General features: G+C 41.3%; 1 protein-coding gene across 1 annotated transcript in view; it reads left to right on the top strand.

The window, feature by feature from the left end:
* Positions 1 to 8972: 8972 nt before the first annotated feature.
* LOC115469630 (spondin-1-like) overlaps positions 8973 to 21149 on the top strand; it is an 81226-nt gene continuing 69049 nt past the window's right edge. The window contains exons 1-2 of the mRNA XM_030202425.1: positions 8973 to 9447; positions 18537 to 18643. Of these exons, the coding sequence (XP_030058285.1) occupies positions 9222 to 9447; positions 18537 to 18643 (333 nt within the window). The 5' untranslated portion in view covers positions 8973 to 9221. The remainder of the gene's footprint in view (positions 9448 to 18536; positions 18644 to 21149) is intronic.

Here is a 21149-nt window from a genome sequence, read left to right as displayed (position 1 = left end):
TGCCAGCAAATAGGTTACAGAATGATGTACAAACGACGTTGAGAAGCCAATAGCATCTATATGCTTTCCTATAGGAAGTGGAGTGGAGGATTGGCCTAGTGGTTAGAGCACCAGTCTTGCAATCCAGAGGTGGCTGTTTCAAATCCCACTGCTGCTCCTTGTGATCTTGGGCAAGCCACCTAACCTTCCATTGCCTCAGGTATAAACTTAGAGTATGAGCCCTCCTGGGACGGAAAAATATCCAAAGTACCTGAATGTAACTCACCTTGAGCTACTACTGAAAAAGGTGTGAGCAAAATCTAAATAAATAAATATATATACAAAAAAAGACAATTTTATAACTGAGCGACAGCATTTATGTGCCCTCTGCCTATGTCAGATTACAGGATACTGGCACTTGTTCACGGGTAAATGTGCACTTACACACGTCAGTGCCAGCACAGCACCAAAAATACTATTCTGTAAGGATGTGTATAAGTGGTATGGTGCATAGAAACAAGGGGGCAGATGCTTGGGGTGGGGCTACCACTTACCTGTCTAACTTGCAGGATTCTGTAAGTTATGCACGTCTATGCCGCATTTACACAACTGCAGTTATACCACATAAGATGTGTTGGATACAGGATTATGCTAATGTTTTACAGTAGAATCAGGGTGTCCAGATGCAGTTAGAGAACAGGCTCTCATGTATGGACAAATGTACTTTAGAATTGCTCTCAAACTGTTTAGTACCAATAATTCAAGGTTGATACATAACACAGAGGGCCAAACAAGTTGAGCACAAAGATTGCACAAAACATGCAAGACTAAAGGTGTGCTGCATGTCGAAACCTTTTTGCATTTGTACCATAGTAAAGGATGGCAGATAAAGACTTTACAGTGTAACTGGTTTGCCCATCCAATCTTCATCTCTACAACCCCTTCTGCTCCCTCCGAGATCCACTGTTCTTGGTCCACGTTTTCTTGACTTCATCAAATATAATAATCCTGGTCTCCACCACCTCCAATGGGAGACCATTGCATGCATTCACCACCTTTTCCATGAAGTATTTTCTTAATATACCCCTAAGTCTATCCCTTTGCACCTCCAACTTGTGAGCTCTTGTTTCAGAGCCTTATTTCTGTTGAGAGACCTGGCTCCTGAAAGGAGTGGTGAGGGGTGAATGTGGAGTGGGGAGTTAATGGGGGTTGTGAGAAGGAAGAGGGAATGAAAGACTGCAAAAAAGAGGGATGGGATAAAATCGGTGGCCTGGGAGAAGGCATTCATTACCTCAAGAGGGAGGCTGATAGGCAAGGAGATCTGTCAAGGAGGGAGGAAGAAAGGGGGAAGGGGATGGGATGAGGAGTAGCCTAATGGTTAGTGCAGTGGACTTTGATCCTGGCAACTTGGGTTCGATTCCCACTGCAGCTCCTTGTGACCTTGAGCAAGTCACTTAACCCTCCATTGCCCCAGGTACAAAAGGCTTAGATTTGTGAGCCCTCTAGGGACAAAGTACCTGTGTATAATGTGCATATACTAGGTCTAGTAGTGCTATAGAAATGATTATGATTAGTACTAGTAGTAGGAGGGAGGAAGATGAGGAAAGACAAAGAGAGAGGAAGGGATGGATGGTGTCTTAAAAAGTTGAATGATTTGGAAGATGAGGGGGAAGTGTAATAATTGTCAAATAGGGTTGCAAGTATGATGGGATGAAGCAGTTTACCCTGAGGAACGTAGTATGAGGTCTTCCTTGAGATTTGGGACATTCAGTGTGAAGAACTTGAATTCTCCATGCAAGAGGCAGCTGAGAAGACTGAACTTGGCAGTGACCTTTACACAGCAAATGCATTTGACTGTACCAGCAGAGAAATTACTAACAGATTTGGTGCTATGGCCAAATATTTTAGAGCTGTAACAGGACTGGGAAAAAAAGAGAACTGGTAGTAATGATTTTCCTTTCCAAGTAGAAGTTGTGAGGGATAAGGAAGGGAGACTATTACTGTATGCAGGGAGAAGATAAAGGAGAGGAAATGATGACGCTGATATTTATGTCCCTAATGATTTACACATTCCATTTTAGGAGGTGGATAAAAAGCTGTTGGAGAAAGCATGAAGGAAGTTAATAGTGCTGAGTTTGGAAAAGGAATGCCAACCAATGGGAAAAGATAACATGGAAGTCAGAAATAGTTAAAGGAAATAATGTAAAAACATAAATTAATAGCTGTGTGGAGCAGCAGAAGGGGATCCTCCTAACCAAACCCACACAATAGCTATTCTTGTCTTGATTTGTTTCTAGTGGACAGCATATGGACGTAGTTAGATACATAAATAAAGAGTATTACCTGCTCTAATCACGCACCTGTTTGGGGAGATTTTGGGAGAGGTTCACGGGGGGGGGGGGGGGGGGGAGAGTGGGTAAAATGTTTTGGAGGCTGAATGAAAATCTTTTAAAAGATGAGCAGATGATGGACACTGAGAAAAGCATGTAAGAGTACTTGTAGTTTAACGAGACAGGTAAGTTAGGACTGGATGCCCTGTTGGATGAGCTGAGCCTGTAATAAGGAGGGTATTAAAGTAGGGTCTATAAAGAAAAAATTGGAACCAGGTTAGAGCGGGGCTACTAATGAAGAAAATAAGGGAATTAGAAAAAGAACATAAAAGAAAGGGAATTATATACCACCTTTCTGTGTTTTTTCCAACTACATTCAAAGTGGTTTACATATTGTATACAGGTACATATTTGCACCTGGGAGAATGGAGGGTTAAGTGACTTGCCCAGAGTCACAAGGAGCTGCAGTGGAAATTGAACCCAGTTCCCCAGGATCAGAGTCCGTTGCACTAACCACTAGGCTACTCCTCCAGGGGCAAAAGAGACCAGGACTCATTTGTAGATGTCAAAGCTGGAGACAAAGGATTCATATCTGAATGAGATAAATTTTGAGCATAAAAGGGTACAACAAAAGTTTTTTTTGAATTTGAAAACAAACCAACTAGGGGGCAGTTCTATAAGTGATGAGCTCCTCTTATAGAAATGGCTTAACTGTGGGCTCCTAGATGCAGCAGGGATTTGTGTAATTAAAATATTCTGTAAGTTACACACTTAATTGGGACCCCGCCCATGTCCCATCTATGTTCCGCTGCTGTGTGCATGCTCCCCCTGCATTTATGCACTATGGCACTTAGGTGTCTTGTTACAGAATAGGACTTAGGTGGACTATAGATATTTCTGGTTTATGGTTTATTTGTTGCTTTCTATACAACTTTTTGCGACCACATCAAAGTATTCCACAAATGCTAAAATTAGAATCTATAGGTTAGAAAGGAAGTCCATCATCACATAGGAAAGAATACATAAAGTAGTGTAAAGTTTGATAGAAGGAAACACTCCAAAGTTACAAACAATAACAGGTTGATAACAGCGACTTGGTACAAACCCCACATGTTGTGAAACCCGCATGGATAATTTTTCAAGTCAAAAATGCAAGACTGAACCAATATGATTGAAGATTGGCTGTGAACTTTGCATGAGATGATTCAGCATAAAGAGATTGGGGCCAGGAATCTCATTGTGTGGGAATCCAAAAAGAAAAAATGCTGATTTGCGAGTGGAGTCAAGCCAAGCTTGGGATAGTATGAAAGGAGAAAGAAGGGATTTGTTTGAGGAACGGGACCAACAGAGCTTGGGACCAATGAGGAAGATAAATATAATGGTAAACCTTGAAAAATTGCACTATGTGTCAGTATAAGAATCTTAAATTGGAAGTGAAAACATATAAGAAGCTAATAATATTGATAGAGAAGAGAGGAAATGTGATCCCATTTGTGGCCTCGACACAAAACACTAATTGCTGCATTTTGAACAGATTGTAGGTGTTTCAAAAAGTTCTGCAGGAGACCAGCTAGGACAATTATACAGCATGTATCCAGAGCATGAATAACTGTTTGCTGATTGCAGTGATTTAAGAATGACTAAACTGAAATGACACTGACAAAGAGATAAGAAACAGTGTTGAATAACTGAAGAGATATGAAGACCAAAGCATAATTGACTGTCTTTAATAACTCCTAAATATCTAAAGGAATCTACCAATTGATTGGAAGAGCTAAATAATAATGGAGCTAAGGACAGGCATAGAGACCTATCTGTTAGCCAACAACTGTTTTCAATGGGTTCATAACAAGAAAGTTCTCTGAGAGTGGAGGAGATTTCATCCAGACCACTCTGAGGAGAACAGAGGTCAGTACTCGAAGGATCGGTGTAATGACGAAGAAAGATATCTGCATAGCATCAGCAGTGAAGCTTCTATACAAGGATAAAAATAGAATCATGTCTCCCCTCCCCCTCTATGAACGGCACCGGCTTCCAATTAGCTTCAGGATCTGCTATAAGGTACTGTTGCTAACTCATAATGCCTTCCACTATATGCTGCCACACTGTCTAGCCTCTCTTTTGCCTCCTTATCATCCAACTCATTCACTTATTCCTACGGTAGCTCGGGTGAGGCTGGTCACCTCTTATGAGACATCCGTCTGTTGCTGTGCCCCCTCACTCTGGAATAATCTTCCTCCAGATTTGAGGTTCATCCTTTCACGGTCTAAATTTGAAATGGAACTAAAAGCTTGGAGGGTCTTTTACTAAAGCTTAGCCCATAGGAATAAAATGGGCCCTGCTGCAGATAACTCGAGCTAAGCTTTAGTAAAAGACCCCCCCCCCCTGAATTTTTAAGCAGGCATCTGAATTATTTATCACTTGAAACTAAATTTTGTTCTTCTTTACTGCATTTAGGGGCCCTTTTACTAAGCTGTGGCAAAAAGTGGCCTGCACTACTTTTGGTGTATGAAATTGGTGCACGCTGGGCCATTTTTTACTGCAGCAGGAAAAAGGCCTTTTTAAAATGGGGCAGTAAATGGCCGTGCACTAATATTAAAATTAGCATGCAGGTATTTACTGCCTGAGCCCTTACCGCCACCTATTTAGAAGGTGGTAAGGGCTCACGAGCCACTTGTGCAGTAATTTTTTGGGAAGCTTGCCCGGTGCCCTTGGCCTGGATTGGCCGCTGTCGTGGACAGGATGCTGGGCTCGATGGACCCTTGGTCTTTTCCCAGTGTGGCATTACTTATGTACTAATTGGGCAGCTCATGGCAATGTGGCCACGCTGCTGATTACTGCCAGGAATGCCCCCCATGGTAGAAAATAGAAAATTATTTTCTACTGTGTGAAAATGCACACGTCGACATTGGAACTACTGCCGGGTGCCCACGCTACCTCAGCAGTAGGGTCGATTTGGTGCTCGCTACCTGTGCAGTAGTCCTTCCGCAGTTTAGTAAAAGGGCCCCTTATTATTTTTTTCTCCCATTTTTCTATCCTCTCAGTTATTTGCGTCTCATCAATAAATACGTTATAGGTTTGAACTTTGTTGTGCTAGGCTTACCCTTCCTTTATTGTGTATCATTAATATCTGTTTTATATATCTGAGTCTTTTAATTATATCTTTTCTTTTGTAAACCACCTTGATACCTCGGGATCATTTGGTGGTATAACATAATGTTCAAATAATAATAAATAAATGAACACTGATACCTGAAGTCTGAATAATAGCGACTAGCAAACTAAGGGGCCCTTTTATGAAGCAGCGGTAAGCTCAACACTGGCTTACTACTTGTTAAAAGGGAGGTATCGCCAGGCTACTGCAACAGCCCAGCAGTAGTTTCTTCCCCCAGCATGCACCATTTCCGGTGCTGCAAAATATTTCAATTTTTGTAGTGCCAGTGTGTACCTGGTGGTAATTGGACAGTGCCGTGCGCTGCCCGGTTGCCCCAAGGTTAGCGTGGGAGCCCTTACCACCACCTCAATGGGTGGTGGTAAGTGCTCCCCCCCAAGCTCTAGAATGCCAAGCTGAGGGGAAGGGATTGAGGTGGCTCCCTGTAGTATTAGAAGCAGATATGGCCTTGCTAACTGAAAGACAGAAAATAAACAAAGCAGATCGTTTAAGAGACAAAATATAATTTATTAATGAAAACCAAAAAATATATATAAAAATCAGGCCGTGTTTTGCCCAGCAGGGCTGCTTCAGGGGCTACAAAATAAATGATATAACATTAAAAAATAAACATGATATTAAACATATATATTGTACTGTATGCATATTAATTGAATGAAGAAATATTGACAAAAATTACATATATATGTGTGTGTATCTATGTTATGCATTTAGATATAAATAAATATGACACAAATATCCCATAGTTATAATAAATCAATCAAATAGAAAATCAATCAAATGATAAGATTAAAATATAGCTTCTATACATATCAACTATAAATAAACTTTAAGGGCTTCTTTTAGCTAGGGATTCCTGTGTGGTAAATGTGACAAAGTCCACTCAATTCCTATGGGTTCCAGGGCCGCCGAGAGACTGGGCTGGGCCACCGCTCCCCCTCACCCCACTCCCCTCCGTCCCCCACTGGGCCGGGCCCCCGCATTGAAATCACAGCACCTCTCACCTCCATGTGAAAGCGCTGCAGGCAGCAGGGCAGCAGATTGCCTCTCTTCGGTCCTCCTTCCCTCCTTGTGTCCCGCCCTCGCGGAAGTTATGTCAGATGAGGGCGGGACACAGGGAGGGAAGGAGGCCCGAAGGAAGGCGATCTGCTGCCCTGCTGCCTGCAGCGCTTTCACATGGAGGTGAGAGGTGCTGTGATTTCAATGCAGATGGTCCGGCCCTAAGGTTATACATAACACAATTATCTCATAGTAAGTGTATACAAATTTTACAAAAGGCTCCATGTTAAGTATTTTCTAAAATGCTTGGTGAATTGGAAATTCCAATTCCTACCCAGGGGCCTCTTTAATCAAGCTGCGCTAGCAGCTCCCTTGCGGCAATGCTGATGAAGCCCATTGTCAGCATTACCGCACCGGGGACTGCTAGTGCGGTTTGATAAGAGGCCCCTCGATGTAATATTCCAACTCTCTTAAGTAACATGAGGCTTTTTTTAACCAAGCCGTGGTAGTGATTACCCACAGCAAACGCAACGAAGCCCATAGGAATTGAATGAACCTTTATAAAAGAAGCCCTTAGGGTTTTGAATATGTAAGTGTTGGCATTTACATGTATAACTGTTAGATGTTATAAGATTGTAAGCTCTTTGAGCAGGGACTGTCTTTCTTCTATGTTTGTGCAGCGCTGCGTATGCTTTGTAGCGCTATAGAAATGCTAAATAGTAGTAGTAGTTATAAAACCAAATATAGTAATCTTATACGACTCATTTTACTGCAACACCTCACTATTAAAGATTGTATTGGACATTAATGAACTCTTTTACCTCAACCCAACTTGATTGAATCTTATCTTCCCTATCCCAATACAACATTTTGTACCTATCTCGTACCGGATATGGCGAATGTCTTCACGGTATTATGTAAGCCACATTGAGCCTGCAAATATGTGGGATACAAATGTAACAAATAATTTTTTTTGTTACATTTGTACCCCATGCTTTCCTACTCATGGCAGGCTCAATGTGGCTTACAGTTACTTATTTGTACCTGGGGCAATGGAAGGTTAAGTGACTTGCCCAGAGTCACAAGGAGCTGCCTGTGCCTAAAGTGGGAATTGAACTCAGTTCCCCAGGACCAAAGTCCACCACCCTAACCACTAGGCCACTCCTGCACTATTAATTATCATTATTAATAATAATAAAATAACCTGTTTTTGAAACTGGGTCCATGTTTTTTGGAATTTGTAAACAAATCATGTTTCTTTTCCCCAAAACTGAACCAGATATCTCTTGACAGTGTTGCTTTCAGGGAGGACATCAACCACTGGAAGTTTAAGGGGGGACAACCTTCCCTAATGCCTCCAGTGGAGCGCTGTTCAATAGGCGCACTTTTCTGAAACATAGACATCCTGAGTAGCAGGTGTAAATCCCAACATCAATCTTTTTAGACAAAGACATGCATTCCCTTTATGATACGGGAAAAAAAAATAGGTTTATTTTTAGGCCTGCCCTAGTCCCAACCAAAACACACATGGGCTATGCCCCCTTGCCACATGCATGTTTTAGAGTTTAAACACGTGCATCCCCACTTTATAAAATTGTGATTTAAACATTTTATGCAAGATAGCCATCTAAATGCCGGTTTATGCACGTCTAAAATCAGAATAGTGATTCTAAAATAATGATCTCAATATACACTTCATAGTGGCAATTTTAGGCTGCTACATGTGTAAATTATAAGCCTGATATTCGGCCTGTGGCGGTTAGTAATTGTAAATCAATGATACTAGTCCAAAACAGTATTTTTAAAGCGGGGGTAATCAAATCCACAACTAAATCAACCCAGCATTTAACATTTCTTTCAGTATTTTGGAAATGCTATACTATTGGGTCATATGGAAGCCTCAGCAGAAACTCTCTTCACATAAGGATACACCCTGTGGCTTGCCAAACTCATCATCGGCCTCCTTAATTTATGACCGCCTTGAGTGAATTCCTTCAAAAAGGCGGTAACTAAATCCTAATAAATAAAATATTTATGTTTAGGACTGCACTTCATTTCGACTTTCTTTTCACATTGCTTATGCTGTTTATGTTTTGCTTTGACGGGTTTTAAAAGAACCAAAGTTCTGCAACTCGTCTCCAACTTCTACAATGATTAGTCAAACTTGGGTTATACAATTGGTGCAGCTCTTCCTATGTTACAATACTTCAGCATCTGAGCGGACAAACAGATCCGTGTTTGCTTTTTCTGGCAGCACAAAAAGAAAAGCCAGAAAAAAATTCTTCTAGCCTTTTCCCCTCCGTATAGTAACTATAGACTTCAGTAGGAATGTGTATGATTAATTTGTAGACTGTTAGCTCAGCCCATCGAGTTGAGATCTTCGCTGGGTGACTTGGAGACAGCAGCCTCCCCCCCCCCCCCCCCCCGCGCTCTGCTATTTCACTAAAAAAGCCTGTGAATTGAGCACAGCAAAGTAAACAGTAGGAAACTGCTGGTGGTGACATCCTCTGAAACAAAGCAGCACTTCACTTGTGGCTCTGTGGAGGATCAGACTGCAGAGCAATCATTCCCAGCTGCTGCCTCCTGGACCCTCCAATTCTCCCTGCAGCTCGCACGTTTTCCGGGCTCTTGGAGGCAGTGCGCGCTCAGACTGGCCACACTGGTCGCGCTCTTTGCCATTTTGCCACTCTGGCCAGCACTGCCCCTCATGCTCCCTGACTGAAAAGTTCCCGGAAACGTCCATGATGGGACTTTGTCTTCAAGCCTTATTTTGGAAATGTCTCGTCCTGACTTTCCCCTTAGTGGTGTCCGGGTTTTCGGACGAAATGCTGGAGAAAGGAGTGAAATCGGAAGGCTACTGCAGCAGGATATTGAGAGCCCCGGTCGCCAGGCGAGAAGGTTACAACGAATTCAGCCTAAGAGTAGAAGGCGATCCGGAATTTTATACGCCTGGAGCCAGTTACAGGGGTAAGTCGTTTCCAGGACCGTGTTACTGGAAAACCACAAAGATGCGGGGAATTTAACTAATCCATTTTTATTGCTAATATCTAGAAATCATCTCTTACTGTGGCAATGCAGCTAACTAAAGTGAAAATGATGTTATACAGGGCTTCATCTGCCCTCATTCTCTTTGTTACTATATTTTTCTGTTTGGCTGTAAACCTTTATCTGAAAACGGTCTACCTCGGTGCTAAGAGAGAGATCTTTGCATAATTTAATGCGAATCTCTCAATAAAAATCCGCTTCAAGCTCCCAAAGAAACTAGTTCCTTCCTTCCATCCATGCTGAAATTCTCATCTGGTCTCGGTTCGTCGCTGCTCACTGCATAGAAACTAACAAACGATTGGGGCTGTGTGAAGGATGATAAACTCATTGCTCGTTATTCTTTTCATTCAAATGTGGACAATTAATGAAAGCAAATGGGTATTGTATAATTAAGCGAAACTATCATTTCCCTTTTTTTGCTTTTCAAGGCGCCTGAACAGATGGTGCAAGTTTGAAAGGAAAAACACTGAGTGACTGTCAGTCTCTGCTAAGTTCCTGAGCAAGACTGCAGAGGGATAACCCTTTCGTGTACTCTATTTTTACGCCTTCTCATTTTCTCTTACTTCTGATTCATTATCCTGTCAATTTCTATTCACATAAAATAATTAAAAAACAAACAAAAGGCGACAGTAGCGCATGCAGAATCTGTTTAAACAGATAAAATGTGATATTATTCTGGAAAAACAATTACTATTGTTTGTGGAAGTTTTCCTCCCGACTCTGATTAAATGAAATCGTTTTCCAGCACACAGTTAGTGGAAGTATTACATACACAGATCCGCAGGGACTACCAACCAAGCACAGTTATTCAGGTCATGTTGAATCTCGGAGTGAAAAGTCCCCGTGTTTGTACACATTTGCAAGGTTTCTGTTGTCACCACGCCGCATTTTAGGAAGAAATGAGCAATCTTTTGAAGTCGGTTACCCTTTTCCTTTTATTTCTTGGAACTTTCCACACTTAATTGGACATGTGCCTGATTCTTTTAGGCAAGAGAGGCAGATGGGAGAAAAGCCACAGTGAATCAGACAGTCATGCCAAATGCAATTCTGTGCAGTCCTGAGCTTCAAGTGTTTCCTGTTTTCACCAGTTTGCTTCGTTTTACTGTTTTGAACTGACCTGCTAATTAAAATATTGGAAGAAATAAATACTTCATCCAGATATGCTTCTGGGTTTTCAACATAGCTGATGCAAATGCCTCCAATATCTGTTGAAAATCAGAAATGCACAAAAATGTTTTCATATAAATTATTCTTTACTTTTTTAAATTTCATAACCTGCCATTCCACTGTTTGCTGAATGGCTATACCCAATTCTCAGAAAATTATGTGTGAAGTAAAACTTTTTTTGTTATGGATATTTAGTTCAATTGACTCAAGATGCCATATTTGTCCATTGTTTTGAAAATTTGTTTCTGTTTTAAAACATTTTTCAGACTCGGTGAATCTTCTTTTTTTCTTTAATGGATCTGACAGTTTCCTTCAGTTCTTTTGGGCTGGGAGCTACATCCCGAGCCTTCCCTTTACCTTTTCTCAACTTGCTGTTTAGTGATTGCATGAAAGATCCTTGGCTGGCACCTCTGCAAGCTTCTCCTGGAGTAGCCTAATGGTTAGTGCAGCTGGCTTTGATCCTGGCAATCTGGGTTCCATTCTCACCGCAGCTCCTTGTGACCTTGGGCAAATCACTTAACCCTCCATTGCCCCAGGTAGGGACAGAGAAAGTACCTGCATAATGTACAGCGCTTTGTATGTCTAGTAGCGCTATAGAAATTATTAGTAGTAGTAGTACATTGCCATTGTGCAGTGGATATGATCCCACCCTCCTGGGGAGCAGAATCACAGCTGGATGAATAGCATTGCCACAGAGCCACTGGGCAGTCCCATTAAGGGCCAATTCAAGACATGGCAGTAAAATGTAGGCAGTAGGCAGCAGGAAAATACATGCTAAGTGATATTCTAAAAAGGGCACACTGGGCTGACAGCCCTTTGTAGGTGCAAGGAGTTATGTCTGCTGAAACCTGGTGTGAATCCTGGTGCACAAGTTGGGCTCATAACCCCAGTATTCTGTAACACTGCACCCAAGTTTTGAGAACACCCTAGCCTGCCCATGTCCTCATAGCCACGCCCCCCTGTGCATGAGACAACTTAGGTGCACAGCATTATAGAAAACCACACAGGCAGATCCGAGTGCAAAACTTGATGCCAATTAAAGTCAATAATTGATGGTTAATGGCTTTTTAACTAATTAGTTTGCATACAGATCTGGGCCCTGTGCCCAAATTTAGGCAACCTATATAGAATCCGGAGGTCCTTTAACTAAGCTGCTTTAGGTGCTAATACACATCTAACACAGCTAAAAATGGAGTACAGCGAGCGACCTCAGGCCTCCTGCAGTAATGTCAAAATGTGCGTCCGCTAATCATGCAATATACAATTTTTCTATTTTTTGAGGGGGTGTCAGTGAAGGAGAGTGGACACTACCTCAGGGATAGCACGTGAGCCCTTTACTGCCTACAAAAGGGGTGGCAGTAGGTGCTCACAGTAATTAAAAAAAATGGCCGTGGGCTAATGGCAACATTATCGCATGCGTGAAACAGAAAGGTTTTCTAGATCCGCAGCAAAACAGATGAAAGAAGCAGTGGGTCAGAAAATGGTTTAGAACCAAATATCTTTATTGAACAAATCACCCGACGTGGTCCACATTATCGCAGTAAGAGGAGCCTGTGTTTATGTTTCTGTCGGCAGTGTTCTGAGCTTTTTTGCATAGCTGAGCTGGGAGTTTTAGCATTTTGACCTTTCTAGGCTTGTTCTATACCCCTGAAGCAGCCCATGTTAGGGTGAAATGTGAACCACGTTGAGTGATTTGTTCAATAAAGATATTTGTCTTGAGATCATTTTCCGATCCGCTTCTTCTTTCATCATCAATATTATCGCTTAGCCGTTAATACAAAAAATAGAAAAAAGGAATGCTAAGGCCACTTTTTACTGCAGCTTAGTAAATAACCCTTTAGCTATTATGAAATATATTTTCAAGAACCTTGTTTTATGAATTATGAATTCTTCTATAGAGACAAACTTAATCAGAGAATCATTTTAGACTTCTTTAGGTCTTTCACAAACATATTCAGGAGATGAAATAACCAATTCACTTCTTTAATTATGTTTTTAAATGTTGATTGTGAAAATTGCATGTCTCTCAAATTATAATTGTAATCAAGCATATTGCTTACAAAATTTAAAATCAAATTAAGCAGATGGCTTTGCAGAAAGAACTTCTTTTCCTATGGTTTCTTTAAAGCAGAGGCATCTTAAGTTGGATATAACGTGAAGAATGCTCTTTTGAAGTTGGGTTCATTGTAGCAATGATACAATATGGACTAGATTCAGTAAATGGAGCCCAAACGTGGGTGCCAAAAAATGCGCACTGAGCGCTATTCTTTAAATGGTGATCTAAGTTGGTCACCATTTATAGAATAGTGTGTAGCTCCGTGATCCACGTCCAACTTGAGTGCAAGGATTTACATCCTACTGAAACCTGGTGTAAAGTCTCACATGTAAATTAGGCATGGACCCAGCAAATTCTATAATACTGTGCACATCTTTAGAGAATGCCCTTAACCCACCCATTCCCCTCCCATGGCCATGCATACATGCTAAAATATTTCCGTGTGCGTTTTTATAGAATAGCACTTAGCAAGATGCTCGTGCAATTGGCTCGTTATGCAATTAAATTGTGCGTGTAAATTGGAGAGACAGACACACACACACAATTTTGGGTGATATTTAGAGAATCTGGGGGTAAGTGTAAGAGAAGTCAGGATGATGCAAGGTAGAGTCTGATGATATCAAGGCATGAAAAGGTAATTTTCTTTTATATAAAGGGAGATAAAATTCATGTATCCATTTACTCATTTTAACTATTTATTAGTGATCCACGAAACTTGCTTTACCTTTAACACCCATATGTTGTAGCCCAGGAAACAGTCTGATGAAAAAAGTTTTGAAGACAGCTGTTAAAATTAGCAAAACTGAGATTAATGAAATCCTCTTGCGTAACTTACCTAGCAATCAAAGCAGATCCTGCACTATATCCTTGATATTATCCCAATTTCAGAGGACTCAGCTAGTCAGTTTCCATCAGATATTTCAACAATGATTGTGGACCAACCCGGTGCTAGATTCCGTCCTGAAACCTATGTGATTTTGATCAAATCCATCTGCACTGTACAAAATTTTCCCCAATTGAAAAACAAGCCTCCTTTTGAATAATTTTAGACAAGAAAGGAAAATTAGAAATGGGCCCATAGACTGAACATTAAGATCTGACTGAACATTAAGATCTATGATTGGAGTCACATATCCATCAGGCAATAATGTATATATAACATGGACAATTTTAACCACCAATAAAATGTGAAATGCACTGTATTCAGGATCTGCTTCAACCTAAAAAATGAATGTTGGACTAAGGTGGTGGTGGGGGAAGCAGGTTCCTCAGTCTGTTTCCTGTAGTATGTACTGTTTGAGAGCTGTCTGTGCCACTCTTTTACGTACTTTTCTTTTCCTATAATCACTGCAGAGCCTCCTTTATCTGCAAGATTGTTGATAATTTTTTGATAATTTTGTAGATTTTTTGGCAGTTCTTTCTAGTGCAGTGAGATTGTATAAAATCTTTTCTTTGCTGGAAAGCTGTGGTTTTGCCATGTATCTGAACCTAAGACATAAGAATTGCCATACTGGGTGAGACCAAAGCTCCTTCTCGTCCAGCATGCTGTTTCCAAAAGTTGCTAATCCAGATCACAAGTACATGGCAGCCTAACTTAATGGTTTATGGACTTTACCTCCAGTAATTTATCAAACCTTTTTTAAGGACAGTTATACTAACTGCTTTTACCACATCTTTCAGCAATAAGTTGCAGAGCTTAATTATGTGAATGTGAAAAAATATTTTCTCCAATTTGTTTTAATTCTATTACTTAGTAACTTCATGGCCTGCCCTCCAGTCTTTGAACATTTTGAGAACGTAAACAGTTGGTTTGCATTTACTTGTTCTATTGTAGTCAGGATTTTATAGATCTCTCCCATACCTGCTAGTCGAAGAGCCCTAATCTCTTTACCCTTTCTTCATATGAGAGTTGTTCTAGCTCCTTAATCATTTTTGTCACCCTTTTCTTTAGCTTTTCTAATTCTGCTGTATTTGGTTTGAGATGCAGTGACCAGAACTGCACACAAGACTCAAGGTGTGGCTCACCATGGATCAACACAAAGACATTATGATATGTGTTTTTTTTTTCTCTTTTCCTTTCCTAATAATTCCTAACATTTGGTTTGGTTTTTTTGGCCACCACTGCATGCTGAGTAGAAGATTACAATGTGTTGTCCATAATGACACCTTTAATACTTTTCTTGGGTGGTTAAACCTAATGTGGAACCTATCATAGTGTAGCTAAATTTGGAGTATTCCTTCCTATATGCATCACCCTGAACTTGTCCACATTAAACGTTATCTGCCATTTGGATGTCGAACCTTCTAGTCTCCTAAGGTGCTCTTGCAATTTCTCACAATGCACATGTGATTTAATAACTTTGACTAATTTTGTGTCATGTGCAAATTTGATCACTTCACTCATTGTTCCCACTTCAAGATCACATTTCATCTTTATTTACTATATCACAAATAATAAAAAATATCTAAGTGGTTTACAATAATATCATAACTACCAGGAGAGCTTAGCTTACAACTACAGGTATGAAAGACCAGGAAGTGGGACTGAAGTAATTAAGTCTGAAACACATTGAGAGGTAAGGTTGTGTGCTCAAAGACAAAAGACGTGAATAAACCATAGCATGGAAGCAAAGGGCACCATTTTCCATCATGTGTCAATTGTCTTGCTTAACTGAAGTAAAACTAATGAATTTTCAGAAGCGATTTACATTTCTTAAAGGTGGTTCAATGGTTGGGAATATCAGAGTGCAGAAGTAACACTAAAACAGGAAGATCTAATGGGATGGAAATGAATCTGTAAATGTACTGGAACAACCTACAAGTGTTACTGGGCTAAAAAAAAGTGATCATGAGGGAGAGTATGGGATGAGAAAGTGATGTGAAAAGAAGGGAATGTCTAAAAGAAATATCTGCCCAGTAAAAATAAGATTTTAAACATAATGCGGTAATGAAGAGTGATGATGTGCTGTCATACTTATGGTATTTTGGATAATTTTCAATCTCCAGAGCTGATCATGGTGGAAGCTTTGAAGATGAGAATTGCAATAATCCAATTGTGATATCATGAGGGAAAGTGTTTGGAGATGAAGTGACTGAGCTGGGCTGCACAAATTGCCCATTTCAGAAAGGGAATGAACCTCTACATCCTAAAAGATTGACGTCGGAATTGGAGTTTGCTACCTAGTAGTGACATAGCTATTAGGTGGGTCTGGGGAGGGGGGGAGGGCACAGGTCCACTCATTCTTGGCTCAGGCCCACCCAGTCTGGTGTCCAATAAGGCCTCCAAAACACCTCAGCAGCAACTGTCTAGCTCCTCTCTCTCTCTCTCCCTCTCCCTCTCCTCTGCTCTCAGACCTGGCATCTGCTGTTCTCCTGCAGCAGATTTGAATTGTTGCTGCCGCTAGAGATGGTTCTGAGGTGGAGCAGTGGGAGGTAGTTGCCGGGCTGTGGGTGGGAGAGGGGCAACACTGGATCCAGGGGCAGAGGAGGATGCAAAGGAGGGGAAGTTTTGAAAGGGCCTATCCATGTTTACTTTGGGCCCACCCAAAATGGCAGGTCTGGCTACGTCACTGCTAAGTAGGACATCCATGTTTTAGAAAAGTTCTCCTATTGAGCAGTGCTTCACTACAGCGATTAGGGGAAGTCACCCCCTTAATCTGTCAGTGCTTGATTCTCTCCCCCCGCCCCCAAAGCCACCCAAAGCCAAACTAGCAAGGTATACCAAGAGAAATAAATATTTATGTTTCTAAAAGGCTCAGATAAATCTTTATGTTCAGACCCATGAATGTTGAAGTTGTTGTTCCAGAACATAAAGGTTTATGTGCCCATTTTGACCCATTGATATTTATACATTTATTTTTCTTAAATGGATGTTCTTGCCTCACGTAACCAGTGCACACACATCCATTTCTCCAAGTATTTTAGAACAGGCCCTACCTAGGTGGAACTTGAGATGTCCCAACCTACTTGGACATCCTTTCTGAAATACCAACGCCATAATCATCTGTCTCCCCTTTGTCCACATGTTTATTCATGCCTTCAAAAATATAGCTCTCTAATTTATTCTTTTGTCCATTTGGTGGGATAAAATACGTATCTGGCTTTGTAAAACTATACGAGTCAGTATTCATAAGAACTTATAGGGTAACTCTGAAAAGGTTGCCAAACTTTAGGCACTAGATTGTTGCATGTTAAGTGCAAATTCTAGCTGCATAATTTCTCTAATTGAATTATAGCATAAGTCTTATTTACATGCCAACATTTAGGTGTGCTGCTTATGCAATGTCAACGGCTTGTAAATAACGCAACTAAATGTTGAATGACAGCATTCTAGAATCGTAGTGCATAAGTGCAAGGCACGACCCTGACTCACCCATACCCCTGCGCATACCTGGTTTTATTCTTTCCTATCTGCACCACTCTGAGCTTGTCCACATGAAATTCCATCAACTAGTCAGATGTCCAGTCTTCTAGTTTCCTAAGGTCCTTCTGCAATTTCTCAGAATCCACATATAATTTAACAACTTTGAATAATTTTGTCATGTTCAATTGTGCGCTAAGAGGTCGATGTTCGAAAGAGTCTAACCGTGTTTGGTTTACAAGGCATTTTATATGGGCTTTCCTAAATGTCTCTCAGAAAAGCTGCACAGACAGGTTTCGGAGTGCTCTTTGCATTTCTCTCATCATTGTCAGTTTTAACCTTCTTCATTAAGTTCTGTTAGATTGACTTCCACTAGAATTAAAGACTTCTGTTACACTGGATCTTTTTAATGGAAATCCTTTGCAGCAGAAATTAACAGTATTACGACTTACGTTGGTTTTCATAAAGCATTGAAAACCTGACTTTTGAAGTGAAGTTTTGGTGTATTAGCACATCAGTCATTTTTAGTATGATGTATATTATTACTTTGTATTGTATGTTTTGTTATTGTATGTTCTTTTCTTGAATAATCTCTATTGGTTTAGTCTTGTAAACCAACTTTATTGTATAGAGCAGTATATCAAGTAAATATATCACATCAAATAAATCAAGCAGGAGAAGCTCTTAATAGCTTTGTGCCACTGAATATGTCTGCTAACCGGCCATATAGGTTAGGTGCAGGCCAAGGGCAGAGTGACAACTTAGCCAGTTAGCAGCGACTTTCAATCCGCAAATCAGCTTAGTAACCGCATAAAGCAAACAGCTGACCTAACTTTCTGGGGCGAGTTAACTAGGCACCAGTCTGACTATGAGCTGGTGCCCAGTTAATTTCCAGGTCAGCGGATCTACCCAGATATTTAGTGTTTCAAGCTCTGGCACTGAAATCCGGGGATAGTTCAGCCCTTGGCTGGAAGTGGCTGAATATTGACTCCTAAGTCCTAGAATAGCAACTAAGTGCAGTTACGTGAATATCAATCAGGACCACACATAACGGCAGTGGTGTCTGAACCACTTCAATCCCCTTCTCCCTTCTACCCTGGTCCCGATCCCCTCCCTCACCCGCCTGAAGCAACAGCTCAGCCTGGGCCGATTCCCCACTCCCCCCCCCCCCCGGGCCTATCTTTGCAGCTCCCAGGTGGTCTAGGGAGAATATGAGCAGTTGCCTTATCACAATGGTTACAACCTCTAGTGGCAGCCTCGCTGTACTTCCGAAGTACTGAATATACATACATTTCGTAAACCCTGCGGTTGACTGTGCAGTTCAAATATTGCCCCAGTAACAAATGTGTTAACATTTCTGGGAGAGGTTGACTGTGGTTAAAAGTAGCAGTGAATAGGTGAATGACCAAACATTTTGTTCATTTCTAGTGACACTTTCTGCTGCTTTGCCATCCTACTTCCGGGGCTTCACCTTGATTGCTGTAAAGGAAGGCAGGGAAGGAGACTCTGAAGATGATCATGCGGGGGCTTTCCAAGTAAGCAAATTTCTTTTCCTAAATATTAGAACTATGCTGACCTGTTTATCACTGTTAATAAGGAGGTCCTTTTCATATGCAGATTGGCTGCATGTACAAATTAACAGTATACCGGGTACTTGACACAATTAGTAAAGTATCTATAGTCCAACATCGGCAAGTAAAGCTCTCTATTAAATTTAGATATTAATTGTGAGGAAAAGACTTCAGACACCCGGTTCCAGCTGTGACTAAAATTATTAGTACAGCAGACCGCCTTGCACAGCGTATACTTTGAATCATTTCATGAAATAAATACACTGGCAAGTATCGTCTTAAGTCAGAAAAACCTCACTTATGTGGTGAATCTACTGCAATATTAATCAACTTTATATGTATATATTAAAGCCTTTGAAAAACTGGTACTTAGCTGTGTTGTGTTCAGAGACTGTTAGGTATGCCTGACAGCGAGCTCCTGTTTCGCTAAACGCTTCCTAAGGAGCAGAACCCCAAGTCTTCTCACAGCAATCTTTCAGCCCTGAGTATCCTCCTGACAGTGTTCCCTCTTTGCCTCACCCCTCCAACCAGCCCATGTCAAGACACCGCCCCAGTAGACCCCCCACCCCCCTAGCTGTGAAGTGGTCCAGCAGGGTCATTGGGGGCAGTAGTATAGCCCCCTCACTCCTAACCCTTGTGGCGCCGGTCTAAAATGACTGCCACAACCTCTCGTGACAGTTCACGATACTTCATGTACTACCACGAGACGCCATGAGAGGTTGTGGCAGCCATTTAGGAGAGGCGCCACAAGGGGCAGGAGCAAGGGGGCTGCGCTCCAGCCCCCAATGACCCTGATGGACCACCAAGGATACAGGTAGGCCTGGATGGAGGTCCTACTTGCATGGTTGGGGGGAGGGGATCTTCTGGGGGGGGGGTTGATGTGGGCTGAGGGAGGAGGAAAGGAAAGAGGGAACATTGGCGGGAGAAGCGAGAGGGGGATTTTTTTTTTTGAATAAACACACAAAAGAAGATATTCAGCCGGGCCCACATAAGTGCCAATGCCTAGCCTGCCAAAAATTATCCCCCGATATTCAATGCTGGTACCTGGACACAGTCCGGCATTGAATATCGGGAGATACCGTAGCTGGTGACGATCAGCATTTAAAAAAACTCTGAATATCAGAGGGACAGAATTAAGCAGCAGTGCTGACATTATATGCTGACCAGACCAATTGTTTTATGCAGAATGGTAAAAAGTGAAAATTCCTCTCCTGCTTTTATGCTTCGCTTTTTTCATTTCTACCATTAATAGAAAATAATGGGGGCGAAGGTGAAAGCTTTAACTTGGTAAATATGTACTTACCATATTAAAATGCATTCTGAATACTGTTCCCTCTTCAGTACGGGTGAAATTTCATGCACTGTGAACAGTGTATAAAACGGGGTGAGGATAGGTTGAGGAAGGAAAGTCTGCGTGGACAGTCAGGAATATGAAAATCATCCTGCGCCATTTATTAATCTCTTATAACATTTCAAAAACTGGACCTTGTTCAACCAGGCTGTTGGGTTTTATCATTGGGGGTTGTGATGAGTCAGAAGGTTGGTGCAAGTGTGGGTTAGCTATTGTGTAAGTGGGTGTTAAGAAGTTTGCTGAAGAATGTATAGGACAGTTGTGTTTTTAGGACGAGAGGGAGCATGTTCCATTTGCGTGCTCCATAGAGGGAGTTAACTATCTTTTCCTTCAGGAGTGACTCCATTATTTTTCCTACCACTGACATGAGGCTACTGGCCTGTAGTTTCCAACTTCTTCCCTGTCCCTGCATTTGTGAAGAGGGACCACATCTGCTCATCTCCAATCCCATGGAACCTCTCCTGTCTCTAAAGATCTATTAAATTAAATGCTTTTCTGAGCTCCCTTGGTATCCTGGGATGTATCCCATCCAACCTCATAGTTTTGTCCATTTTCAGATTTTCAAGTTGTTTATAAATTCTTTCTTCTGTGAATGATGCAATATCCACTCCATTCCCAGATATTTCCTCAGCAGCCAACCACGGTCCTTCTCCAGGATTTTCTTTTGTGAACACTGAAGAGAAGTTGTTTAGCATATTCACTTTATTCTAATCACTCTCCACATAGCTGTTCTCAGCATCTTTCAGTCTTACAATTCCATTCCTAGCTTTTCTCCTTTCCACAATATATCTGAAAAAGGTCTTGTCACCTCTGTTTACATCTTCAGCCATTTTTTCTTCCACCTCTGCTTTTGCTAGGTGTATTTCCCTCTTTGCTTCTTTGAGTTTAATCTGGTAATCTTTTCCATGATCCTCTTGTTGCGTCCTTCTGTATTTCTCCACTACTCTTTTCCCTCTCCTATGCCTACCAATGCCATCAGCTCCTTCTTCAGGTATTCCTCCATTTTACCAGAATCAGCATGTCTGAAATCCAGTACTTTGAGTTTTGTGCATCTGCACACCGCTTTTGCTCTTATATCACACCATGTCATGTGATGATCACTATTGCCTAGGTGGGCAC

Source organism: Microcaecilia unicolor, chromosome 4 (genome assembly GCF_901765095.1).
Source record: "Microcaecilia unicolor chromosome 4, aMicUni1.1, whole genome shotgun sequence".
NCBI lineage: Eukaryota > Metazoa > Chordata > Amphibia > Gymnophiona > Siphonopidae > Microcaecilia > Microcaecilia unicolor.
Note: the sequence above shows the minus strand (reverse complement) of the source record. Positions and strands in the feature narration are given on the sequence as shown.